Genomic DNA, 13,922 nt, shown 5'->3' on the forward strand with positions numbered 1-13,922 from the left:
TTCCGTTGATAGATAGCGTTTGATTTTGTCTTTTTTTATGGACTTCCTTTCTTGAATTTGCCTTGATGTTCGGTATTTTTGTTATACTTTTTTCTACTATTTAGTACTACTAACAGGTAAATTACCAGACAGTGAAGCCTAGAGGCTATCATTCACCAAGTAGCCAGTGTTTTTGGTAGTGACATGACTTAAATGATAAATATTGACTATACTTTTACATTTAAAGTTCATAAATTATTTCATCGTACTCAAACTAAGATTGCATCTCCCTCATGTTAAATTGAGATGAGATTGTTTGGCTGTTGCATCTCCCTTGGGTAAAATTGACATGGAATAGTTGGGCTGTTGCATCTCCCTCATGTAAAATTGACAGGAGGTTGTTTGGCTGTTGCATCTCCATCGGGTAAAATTGACATGGAATAGGTGGGCTGTTGCATCTCCCTAATGTAAAATTGAGATGAGATTGTTTGGCTGTTGCATCTCCCTTGGGTAAAATTAACATGGAATAGTCGGGCTGTTGCATCTCCCTCATGTAAAATTGACAGGAGGTTGTTTGGCTGTTGCATCTCCATCGGGTAAAATTGACATGGAATAGGTGGGCTGTTGCATCTCCCTCATGTAAAATTGACGTGAGATTGTTTGGCTGTTGCATCTCCATCGGGTAATTTGACAAGGAATAGGTGGGATGTTGCATCTCCCTCATGTAAAATTGACATGAAATTGTTTGGCTGTTGCATCTCCCTCGTGTAAAATTGACATGAGATTGTTTGGCTGTTGCATCTCCATCGGGTAAAATTGACATGGAATAGGTGGGTTGTTGCATCTCCCTCATGTAAAATTGACGTGAGATTGTTTGGCTGCTGCATCTCTCTCGTGTAAAATTGACAGGAGATTGTTTGGCTGTTGCATCTCCATCGGGTAAAATTGACATAGAATAGGTGGGCTGTTGCATCTCCCTCGTGTAAAATTGAGATGAGATTGTTTGGCTGTTGCATCTCCCTCATGTAAAATTGACGTGAGATTGTTTGGCTGTTGCATCTCCATCGGGTAATTTGACAAGGAATAGGTGGGATGTTGCATCTCCCTCATGTAAAATTGACATGAAATTGTTTGGCTGTTGCATCTCCATCATGTTAAATTGACATGAGATTGTTTGGTAGTTCCATCTCCATCGGGTAAAATTGACATGGAATAGGTGGGCTGTTGCATCTCCCTCATATAAAATTGACATGAGATTGTTTGGCTGTTGCATCTCCATCGGGTAAAATTGACATGGAATAGGTGGGCTGTTGTATCTCCTTCAGTTAAAATTGACATGCGATTGTTTGGCTGTTGCATCTCCATCGGGTAAAATTGGCATGGAATAGGTGGGCTGTTGTATCTCCCTCGTGTAAAATTGACAAGAGGTAGTTTGACTATTCAATCTCTCTCAGGTAAAATTGACTTGATATATAGTTTGGCTGTTGTATTAAAGCCCTTTTTATTTAAATGCTCTCATTTTTTTCTATGTTTTGATTTCCTATCTTTTGTTTGGTCTCGAGCATATTTGATAATTGGTTATTATAGATCACGTGTCGTGCACACAGACAAGGCTATCATGCGTTTTAAAGACACTATCTAAAATAAATACTAGAATGGTTAATTTATCTACTAAAATTGCATGGTTGTGTATTCTTCTCGAATTCCGAAATATCTTACACATTTATAAGACAATAATATCTTAATTATACTGCATTATACCATCATCCACTGAAATAGCTTAAAATTAGCCAGAAATGACATTCGCAAATGTTTCAAAGCGCCTTGATCAAGCGGTTGTCATTCAAAAACATACAAAATTAATGGAAAAAGACTCCATCCGAGGATAGAAAAAAAAATAGCAGAAAAAAATTTGTATGTTATCATTTATAATACTCCTATATCTTTACTTTGCTATATCTGAAATCTTGTTTTTGTTTTACTTGTCAAGAAATAGCTTTTGTTCTAGGACCCAAACAGATTTTCCAGTTGTTGTAAATTCAATGCATACAAACGTTCTGTATTTATTATAAGGTACACCAATTATAGTACGTCTGAAATGCTTACAAAGATTGATATACTTACACCATATCGGATGCTTTGTACGATGAATCCCAATACAATGAGTGCTAATGGAGAGCATACCATCAACCAACCAAGAGCTTCAGCGTATCCAGGGAATACGTAATCTCCATAGTAGGCAGGAGCATAATTTAAACCGGACATAATCACGATAAACTATAACATAAATTCAAAGTGATGGTTATACAAATAACAAGATAAAAAAATAAACGTTATCGAAATTTGAAGTGTTATGGTGCAATCCCCGATTCTGATATTCTATGCTCTAGAAAATCTTATCAATAAACAACCAATTTTAAAAATTAGTTTTATCATGAAAATAAAAACCAACAAAAATATAAACAGTTGAATTTATTGATTCTAAAAAAATATGACATATTTAATATAGTATTTACGATTTGGTCTGTTCGCGTTTTTTATGATGTTGTATTGTTCATGCAAATAGGGATTGAGCTATTTAAATATCATTAGCCCAGTAAAACGTATACAGAATAAGAGACAGTTACCAATCCGCTATTATGTGACGTTTTATCTGTTGTTTTATTGTTTTCCTCTTATAGTTGATGCGTTTCCCTCGGTTTTGGTTTGTGACCCGGATTTATTTTCGCTTAATCGATTTATGACTATTGAACAGCTATTGAACTACTGTTGCCTTTATTTATCATCGGAGATTTTTCTTTTTTTTTGTCATGGTATTGTCTGTTTTCTTCGACGAACGTTTTTTAATTGACTTTTGGTATCTAATCCCCTTTATTAAATATTCTGGAACCGTTTTAGAATAAAAAAATCATTTGTTTAGACATGATATTTAGTTATCATGCTTCTTACAGCACTACTTGGATAAATGGTGATTAATTGCCTACATACTTAAATATAATATACATTTAGTAATTAACTCTGTAAATATGTATTTGTTTGTGTGTGCTCATAAGTAGCATGCATTTTCCACTATAGTTATATTATTTTAAATACAGTTGTTAATATTTGATTCACACCTTAAGCTTGTACATGTAATATGGATAGAGCTTTTATATGATGTGCCTGTTGCTCAACCCTTTTCATATCTTAATATAAAATATGTTTAAAATCATATACAATACTACAAAAGATTTGTAGCAAGAAAGTGTAGCAATAATTTTTTTTTTAAATGTTCAGTACTTTGGCTTATAACTACTACGAGCCCCATTTATTAATATACTTGTCCCTTCATGTGAAGATTACTTATTGATTACTTACAATGATGGCCACAGGTGTGATAAACATCCACGTGATATACCAGTAAATCCAAAAGGCTGGATGCTGTATGCCAACCATCATCTCAATATCATGTCGGAAATTATTTATGCCTAGAGAAAATATTGAAAGTCATATAAACTAAAATGAAAATAGAGGTCATAAGTTTTCCTCAGAAAATTCAAGTGGCGTATCCAGGATTTTGGAGAAAAAAATTGTTAAATAAATTACAGTTAATATTACAACAGATACTGCTTGTGCATTTTGTCGAGGTCCTGGTTCTTCTGTTTCGGAAAATCATTACTTTTATTTAATTATCTACTACTGCTGTTTCATTTTATTATAATAACGCAGTAATATAACACATAAATGCTACTGTAATGATTGCACAAACGGTTATATTCATATTATATGCGTTATTTACCAAGAGAATGCAGAACTCTAACGTATAATTTGAATTCGTGTCTCACTCATATAAAATATATAACAGAACCAACTAAACCTGGCCAAATCAGTCAAATCATATCAGCGGCGTTTAAGAAATAACAACCAATTAATCAATTAACAAGAAATGATTGTAACAGGATGCTGTTACGAAGTCTCCCAAACGAAGCTCCCATAATTTGTAATTCCCAGGGTCGCCTGACATTGGGCAACGTCCAGTGAAAATTGGTTTGGTCCAGTAAAGTTATATGCATTAGTGATGCCTGGGGACTAACCTTGTATATCATTCAAATCATCTTGGCATGACAAACCAGAATATATATGGTTTAGGGGTTGGGATCTCGACCATTTATGTCATTCAAATGTTCATTACATGACGAACAGGACATATATGGTTTAGGGGTGGGGATCTCAACCATTTACAAGATATTAGAACATTGGGGATGGAGGAACCTCTGGGGATTGAACGTATACATCATTCAAATGTTCGAGACATGACAAATAGGAATATATATGGTTTAGGGGTGGGGATCTCAACCATTTACAAGATATTAGAACTTTCTCAAATGGCAGGCGGTCGGGTGACCCCTGGGGACTAACCCTGTTTATCATTCAAACCATCTTCGCATGACAAACCAGAATATATATGGTTTAAGGGTGGGGATCTTGACCACTTACAAGATATTAGAACTTTCTTAAATGGCAGGGGGTGGGGGTGACCCCTGGGGACTAACCCTGTATTTCATTTGATGTGCTTTATCATGGCAAACCAGAATATATATGGTTTAGGGGTGGGGAATTCGACCATTTACAAGATATTAGAACTTTCTCAAATGGCAGGGGGTCTGGATGACCCCTGGGGACTAACCCTGTATATCATTCATACCATCTTAGCATGACAAACCAGAATATATATGGTTTAGGGGTGGGGATCTTGACCACTTTCAAGATATTAGAACTTTCTTAAATGGCAGGGGGTGGGGGTGACCCCTGGGGACTAACACTGTTTTTCATTTGATGTGCTTTATCATGGCAAACCAGAATATATATGGTTTAGGGGTGGGGAATTCGACCATTTACAAGATATTAGAACTTTCTCAAATGGCAGGGGGTCGGGATGACCCCTGGGGACTAACCCTGTATATCATTCAAACCATCTTAGCATGACAAACCAGAATATATATGGTTTAGGGGTGGGGATCTTGACCACTTAGAAGATATTAGAACTTTCTTAAATGGCAGGGGGTGGGGGTGACCCCTGGGGACTAACCCTGTATTACATTTGATGTGCTTTATCATGACAAACCAGAATATTTATGGTTTGGGGTGGGGAATTCGACCATTTACAAGATATTAGAACTATCTCAAATGGCAGGGGGTCGGGATGACCCCTGGGGACTAACCCTGTATATCATTCAAACCATCTTAGCATGACAAACCAGAATATATATGGTTTAGGGGTGGGGATCTTGACCACTTAGAAGATATTAGAACTTTCTTAAATGGCAGGGGGTGGGGGTGACCCCTGGGGACTAACCCTGTATTACATTTGATGTGCTTTATCATGACAAACCAGAATATATATGGTTTAGGGGTGGGGATCTCGACCATTTACAAGATATTAGAACTTTCTCAAATGGCAGGGGGTCTTGATGACCCCTGGGGACTAACCCTGTATATCGTTCAAACCATCTTAGCATAACAAACCAAAATATATATGGTTTAGGGGTGGGGATCTTGACCACTTACAAGGTATTAGAACTTTCTTAAATGGCAGGGGGTGGGGTGACCCCTGGGGACTAACCCTGTATTTCATTTAATGGGCTTTATCATTTAAAACATTTTCAATTAAAAAGATTGTGTCTATCACAAACGGTTTTCAATTTATAATCATTTGAAAATTAAAAAAAATAAAATCCCATAGGGTTCTATAGTAAAACCCTCTTTTCTTTTTGCCCCTCAAAGTACCCTTTTATAAACCCCAGTGCACAAACAAAACCCTGATTGCACCACTAGACATGTTAGTCTAACATATTGTGAAACCCTAAGTTAATCTGACAAGCGGTTTTGGAGATCGGGTGCGGACAAGTTCAAATTTAATAGCGGCGGAAGAAGAAGAAGAAGAAGAAGAAGAATAATAATAATAACTGAGCAAAAACAATAAGTCTTCCCAAACTTCGTTTGGGAGACTTAATTACCCTTCCGGAACACCTGACATCACGCCCGGTTTTTGTTGGGGTTCGTGTTGCTCAATCTTTAGTTTGTATGTTGTGTTTTGTGTACCGTTTGTTTGTCTTTTGGTATTGTTCTTTTTTGCCATGTCGTTGTCATTTTATTTTCGACTCATGAGTTTGAATGTCCATTAGGTATCTTTTGCCTCTCTTTTAATCAAATTAGTGATTACCTTCTTCTAACTGCCAATTAACACCCAACCCAAATGTTGTCTCTTCATTCTCTAAATTGTTTTAGAGGTCACCTCTCTTACACGGGCAGTGCTCACTTGTTTTCGCAATGCAAATATTGAGGTTAAGATTACAACACTTTAACTTGTAAAGTATTCAAAACTATTAAAATCAATGTAGCATGACAATGAGGCAGGACTGCAAGTTCCCCGTGGAAATGAGATTTGCCAATTTATTGAATAACCATAAGTTGTTGCCCTTAACGTGTTCTAATTTCAAACTTTAAAATGTAAAACTTTGCAAAAGTTTCAAAGTCAACAGAGCACGGTTGGATCGAATAATCTTTGCTGAAATGAGATGTGCAAATGCAAATCAAATGTCATTTACTTATAAGAAGTGTCTAATCTTTTTACAAGTTATAAATTCTTTTGTTTGAACCAGAAGGATATCGAACCCAGGACACATACAATGAGGCGGTAGTTCTTTCTCGAGGTTACACTGAGTCAAATTTATATTCACTGTTGATATTTCGTATAAAACATTTCATACACGCCATGCACCTTTTCATATACCCGATTGAGACTGATTCGCACGGCCTTACCATAACAGATCTAGCTCATCTTTTCTCATACATACAAGTCAAACCTGATACCATTATGCAATCTGTGTTAATGCTAAGACAGATTAAGTTTAGCACAATCTGCTCGTTTTGCATCCTTCATTGTTTGTTTTATAATACTCACCGTAAACATAGCATATCCCTACCAGTTCACACAAACTGACAATCATAAGGTTGTAACTTCCCGAATACCAATCTATCAGTGTCAATAAGTATATTCCGCCCTGAAAATGTATTTTTTCTATTGTTAGGTGTAAATGTATGAAGATGTTGGTAATAGTCCATGCTTTCATTAAGTGGATATAATACCAATATTTATCAATTTAAGCCAAAAATCCCCTTATATAAAAATCAAATATTGGATACAAACAGTTGTCGATTAGTACATAAACCATTAATTTTGCATTTACAGGTGAAAAATGCTGCAAATGAAAAGATAGTAATTCAGCCATATCCATGTGAGACATGCTTGTACAGACAATGAAACACTGGGATAACCATTTTGCCAAAATACCACTTTTGGGAGGCTCTACACTCCCTGAAATTAATGATTTAATCAAAATTTTCCACGGTTGATAGACCTTTTTTTGAAGAAAAAAAACACCAAAACTCACAACACTGTAACAAGATGTAATTATAATGTTTCCGAATCATATGGAAAAAATAAAGCATTGGTTATATAAAACAATGATTGATTGGTTGATTAATGGCTGCTTTACATCCAATCGTAATTATCACAGATATATTGAGGACAAAAATGGAAATACGATATATGAATGTACCCTCTTGTCTACTAGAAAGACACGCTTTGTCGGATTTTAAACGTACTAACTCACTAGGAAATAGTCCACAAAAAGACATATCACTTTTGTCAGATAAATTATTCTGACTCCGCGCCGACAAGTTATTGCTCTTACTCTTTGATATAGCATGCTTGGCGGGAAGCAATTTATAGTAACTTTACGTTTATTTGATCCAATGAGGAATCAACCTCAAATTTCCCGCATTTTAGGCGAGCAAACTATCACGAGACCACGAAGGCGGTTTAAAACAAGGGAAAACTTTATTTTTCACACTGTCAAACGACAGGAAATCTGTGAATTACACCTACCAATTCAAGATAGTCACCCAGATTTCTGATATGTCAAAAATATTAAAGTAAAAAAAATCATTTATTTTATAGATCGTTCTCTCAAAATTAATGTCCTATTTTCTGAAACCATAACCCATATAATGATTATATCAAAAATCACTTGTGATCAAGATGATATGTGTCTTATTCTTTTTTTTTTGCCTTTTTCTGTCCATTTCTTCTGGGAATAATGTGTTTTAAAAAATGCAAAGATATATGAAATATAATTATTGTCTTACTTACCTTGCAAACTTGAGGCATACCCAGCAAAAATCCAATGACACAGAGAATAAAGGTGAAAAGTGTTTTCTTTGGTCTGAGAAAGACTGGAAACGCATCAATAAAACCACTTATGACAGTTTCCATCATCGCAAACTATAATAAATATCAAATCAATAAGTAGTTATTGTTGCAGTGTTATCTTTAATTATGCGTTGATACACATTTCTTTGCAGATGTCTCTATAACTAAACCCTCCTAAGCACACTTACAAGAAGAAAGCCCATGCAAATGTATGTCTTCCTACTCTCAGTCTAAATTCAACAAAGCAGTTTAAAAGAGTACAGACCTGATATATCCGGTGTTCAGTTCTTTTGAAGGAATGTTAATAGTTGAAAAATCATAGAGTGTAAAAACAGACAACAGACACAAATGTGCAACTTTAATCATTAACTCATTATGCAACATATAGCAGAAGTTTAGACAACATAAACGCACAAATACATAAAGTGTTGATGTAGGTTTAGCTTATCCGGAATTAATCGTATTGCTGTCTTAGTCAAATTCAAGTAAATAATAACGCCTGTGTAGGAAAGGGAACTTACTGCATCGATGTTAGTATAACAGGCATATTTGTAGTGGCTACATATCAAGTTCAACGATACTTTCAAATGGTTAACTAGCATATTATGCACAAAAAAAAAAGACTTACCCAGTACATTGAAAGTTTTTTGTCATATCATTAAGTCACACTATTGCTATCTTGGCATTATTTACTTTTAAAAAAAAGTCAACCGTAGGTGAAATATAAAAATCGTTTTATACAATTTTTTAGACAAAATTAAATTGGATCAGGCTTCAATCAAGCTCTCGTTGATGTATTTTGAAATACGACTCTTCGTTAAAAAAACCCGAGGGATATCAAACATGAAAATATGAAATAAATATTGATATATAACCGAGATCTAACTTAAAGGAAATTAACACCATCGAATTTAAATGATTTAGATATCCAAATGAATTAACAGTTAATGCCTTTGTTAGTCTTGTATGTTTTTTTTAAATTTTAGTTCATTTATATGTTTTGGAGTTTAGTGTGACGTCCATTTTCACTGAATTAATACACAATTTTATTTAGAGGCCAGCTGAGGACCACCTCCGGGTGCGGGATTTTCTCGCGTCGTTGAAGACCCATTGGTGGCCTTCGGCTGTAGTCTGCTCTTTGGACTGGTTGTTGTCTCTTTGACATATTCCCCATTTCCATTCTCAATTTTATTTTGAACCTTTTTGTCATGGACGTAATTGGTCAATTGTGAAAATGTTGGAACATATTGCGCCATTTGTCTATGACTTTTTTTTTCATTTCATTTCATCCATTACGTTTTGTAAGAATTACCTATTCCAATTAAGTACGAAATTTATACAACAGTATTTAACAATTAATATTTTCATTATCTTAAGGAGGTACCTAACACTACAGGGAGATAACTCTGTAAAAATCAGCTAAACGTTTTAATTACGTTGTATTGTTAAGGAAATATTTAGCTTCTCAATGATCAAAATTAGTGTTTGTCAAACTGCTATATAACCAATGAAATTTTTCTGATAAAGTGGTTGGTACAAATTTTTGAAATTTTTATATTTTTGTCAAAGGGTCAAAGTAAACATTTTGTCAAAATTTTATGAAAAATAAACGAGCCAAATTAATATTAGTCAAGGTGTTGGATACCACCTTAAATAACTTCCAAAATATATGATAGTTATAACAAATTTATATTATTGCTATGGTTTTTATATTAATTTTCTACAATGTTCATCGTTTAAACATCTACACCGCAATATGATATCCCAAAATATACACCGAATACCTAGTGATGAACACAACGTCTAGATCAATAAGTGTTCTCGATGAAGAAATAATAACTAAGATAACATTTTGTACTCACAATGATTCATGTCCTTTTTCATTTCCATTATTATTTAAAGCTGAAGTAAGATAAGTTAAAGAAAATTACATATAGCCATAAGTGTCTTAAATTTATATTTGCATACGCACCTGACTGTCAAGTCCTAAAGTGAAAATCATGAAGAAAAACAGGAACGAGAAAAATGCTGGAGCAGCAGGCATCCTAGCAATACCTTCCGGATACGCAATAAACGCCAATCCTGGGCCTACAATAAATGTATTATTTACGTAAAACGGATAATAATGTACGAGATTATCTATAGATAAGTTAATTGAAACTACTTGGTTTGGGACACAGCGATAATGATGCATGTTTTATAATTTGCAATCAAACGACTGTCATGAAATCATTTGTATGGCTTTTGGTCAGGCACTTTAACAAAATGCTCTCCCCTTTTGTCCAAAAATTGTGAAATGAAAAAAAACAAACAGAAAATAAAGGAAATGAAAGACGAAGGATTTCCCTTCTGCTTAAACTGTATTAGCACTAAACAAAGTAGTATCCCTTGAGTAGGGCTCTCGGTATAACTTTAGTGTCTCGGGTTGCTACAAGTGTGATATTGTAAAAAAAAATCTCTATAAAGCATTTTAATTAGAATTCACATTTATCACTTACAGGTTATATGAATAACTGACGTAAGCATTGCTTTGAGTGTTCTGATAAAGATTAATTTGCATTGGTAGCTACTCCATATCATAAAACATGGTTGAGTAATTATAAAATCATCTCACCCCCTAAAGTATGTACTCAGTCAAAGTCTGAAGCCTGCGGTCTAATCAGATCAACATTGCCTGTCAATTTTTTGTTGCTGTTTGTGCGTAGCTTAAATATGGACATGGATCCTTTCCTTTCAGCCACTTTACATTTTCCGAAAGGCTTATAGAGTTAATCATTCAGTGTGCATTGTTTCTCTGTGTTAATTTAGCCAAAGTGGCATTTCATGGTGTTTTCTTGTTTTCACCTTGATGTGTACCTTCTTAATGGATTTATGAGATTTAAACATTTTCTTTAAGATTAACTTGTACCTAATTTACCCTCAGCTTATTTTCTTTTTTGGTCCATTAGCAAACTTATCACACCTATAATGCACATGCAGAGAAACTTAAAACCTTTACAAAGTCTTACCCGAATCAACAACGTCTTTCACATCCCTGTTCAGTGTATGTGCCATAAATCCAAGTAACGAAAACACGGCAAACCCAGCAAACACACTAGTACAACAGTTTATCAAGGTCACTAAGAAAGCATCTCTGAAAAAAAGTATATCAAAAAGGGTTTAAAATGGAAATTGTTTCGAAAAAATATTTAAAATCAAAAGGAAAGAAAATGTGAAGAAATGCAAGGTTTATTCAAACGTCGGAATAACTTTTTAACACACGTAAATTCATGTATTTAAACGTAAGGCATTTGTAAACAGTATAATGTAGAACAAGTCTATGTATCTGCAAGAAGTATACAAAAACAACGCTTGTGGAACAGTGAATTACCCAAGCTCCCTCACTAACCAAAAACAAACAATTGTTTAACATTTCATACCGATATAACATGTTACTTTTATTATTTTTCCCTTAGTTTATTTATTTTGTATTTACATTGTATCATAGGTCAAATTTATTTGTTCAGTGTATATTCACTGGTGTTAATATGTCCTTTGATTGAGTTAAGCTGTTTCAGCTGATATTTTATAGTGTGTCTTTCTATGTTGTGATGTTACACTATTGTTTCGAAAAAAGGGTGAAGGTTTGGTACCATTAAAACGTTTAAACCCGCTGCATTTGTTTGCACCTGTCCTAAATCAGGAATCTGATGTTCAGTAGTTGTCGTTTGTTGATGTGGTTCATAAGTGTTTCTCGTTTCGCGTTTTTTATATAGATTAGACCGTTGTTTTTCCCGTTTGAATGGTTTTACACTAGGAATTTTTGGGGCCCTTTATAGCTTACTGTTCGGTGTGAGCCAAGGCTAGGTGTTGAAGACCGTACTTTGACCTATAATGGTTTACTTTTATAAATTTTGACTTGGATGGAGAGTTGTCTCATTGGCACTCATACCACATCTTCTTATATCTAAATAAGCTTTAATAGTTTCAATAAAAAATAAAATTCCCCTTACATGCATATTGTATTAGCTTAAAAACGTGCAATCCAATCCAATGAACTTATAATTGTCAGCAATAGACAATTTACATGACCGCGAAAGAACAAAACTGCGAAATTGTTTACCAAAATCTAAAATGTTTTTTTTTTTCAAAAAAAAACTGCTGATGTAAAACGCTTTAAAACACCATGAACTTTATTTTAATTGATTTATATAATATACACCTGATGGTATTGTTCTTGAACCTATTGTAGCTCGACATTGTGAGCAAACCTCCAAAAGCCACACCAAGGGAATAAAATATCTGTGTAGCAGCATCGCCCCATACCTACAATTAAAGGATTTGATGTTGTATAAGTTAAGTTCAAGGACGTGTACCTTTGTTATAAGCCAATTCAATTAGAATTAGCAAATTATTGTTTCATCATTTTGTTAAGTTAACATCCTCAAAATTGTAAAAATTTTTGAATCCAAATTTTAAAGAATTGTATTTTTTTTATGACCACAATTGACAACCGGTAGTACTTCTTAAATTTGTTTACATACACAACTGATACAGATATCATTTTATAAAAGGAATGTTTGATAACTTTACGGAAGGTAGGTTTATCCTATATGCCATAATTGCTGCTTTGTGATAACCGATTGATTCTGTCATTCAGTGAGGTGCAATTGGCCAAATCCTTTCATTTTAAACGATTTCTTCCGGTATATTTAAAACCTCATCATCTTTAAATCTACAATCTAAATTTTAATCCTGTCCAGCGGATGTAAATACTTGAATATGGAAAGGTTTTTTCTATATAAATTTCAGAAATCCAGAAAGCGTAGATGTACATGTATTTCCGTTAGGGTCTCTGAATTTGAAATCTGAATTATTATTTCAATAACTTACCTTGGGATCTTTAAGTTTTTGCCAGTCTGGTACCATGTAAAACTCGATTCCTTTTTCGAATCCTTCTAACGTCAAGCCGCGGATTAACAAAATGACTAAGACAATGTACGGAAAAGTTGCCGTGAAGTACACAACCTAAAACCAAAGATGATACTCTGAGTTCTAATTGTAAAAAATGTGCACGTTACTGATCCTATAATATGCATAATTGAAAATTACACCTGTCAATTCTGCAGAAGACCATATCTTTTTTTCAAAATAGAAACACCGAATTATTCAGTATTTCACATAAAGCAGACACACACATAAATGGTTAAGCAGTTATTCTTAGAAATGATTCACGTTGCTTCCATTTACAAATGAATTCAAAAATATCTCTAGTCAGCGGTCACTCCGTAGTACTTGAAAGATTTAAGATGGACACATTGGTTGTTAATGTTGCCTAGATAAAAAAAAATTAATGTACCGCGACTTCACTAGAGAAAAGTGTTTCACGAAACTCCGCATCAGTGAATACAACCGATCAATAGATGATGATAAAATGGATGGCTGCTTAACGTTCAGTGGCAAATTAAATGCAAATTCAGGACAAGAACATGTTAATGTGATATGGATAGGAATCCAACTTTGTACTAGACAGACACGCTGATATAAAAAAGAAGATGTGATATGATAGCCAATGAGACAACTCTTCACAAGAGACCAAATGACACAGAAATTAACAACTATAGGTCACCATGCGGCCTTCAAAAATGAGAAAAGCCCATACCACATATTCAGCTATAAAAGGCCCCGAAATGAGCCGATTTTTAACGTG

General features: G+C 34.4%; 2 protein-coding genes across 2 annotated transcripts in view; one reads left to right on the forward strand and one right to left on the reverse strand.

The window, feature by feature from the left end:
* The window catches only part of LOC127716481 (pleiotropic regulator 1-like), a 474,697-nt gene that overhangs the window by 337,981 nt on the left and 122,794 nt on the right, over positions 1-13,922 (forward strand). The gene's annotated exons all lie outside the window — the stretch shown is intronic.
* Positions 1-13,922, reverse strand: part of LOC127716477 (sodium-dependent proline transporter-like) — a 44,592-nt gene that overhangs the window by 2,418 nt on the left and 28,252 nt on the right. Inside the window, exons 7-14 of the mRNA XM_052222701.1 lie at positions 13,106-13,240; positions 12,435-12,538; positions 11,242-11,366; positions 10,206-10,321; positions 8,174-8,305; positions 6,923-7,022; positions 3,337-3,446; positions 2,104-2,256 (exon numbers count right to left, since the gene is read on the reverse strand). Coding sequence (XP_052078661.1) covers positions 2,104-2,256; positions 3,337-3,446; positions 6,923-7,022; positions 8,174-8,305; positions 10,206-10,321; positions 11,242-11,366; positions 12,435-12,538; positions 13,106-13,240 — 975 coding nt within the window. The remainder of the gene's footprint in view (positions 1-2,103; positions 2,257-3,336; positions 3,447-6,922; positions 7,023-8,173; positions 8,306-10,205; positions 10,322-11,241; positions 11,367-12,434; positions 12,539-13,105; positions 13,241-13,922) is intronic.

Source organism: Mytilus californianus, unplaced genomic scaffold (genome assembly GCF_021869535.1).
Source record: "Mytilus californianus isolate M0D057914Y unplaced genomic scaffold, xbMytCali1.0.p SCAF_9, whole genome shotgun sequence".
Lineage (NCBI taxonomy): Eukaryota > Metazoa > Mollusca > Bivalvia > Mytilida > Mytilidae > Mytilus > Mytilus californianus.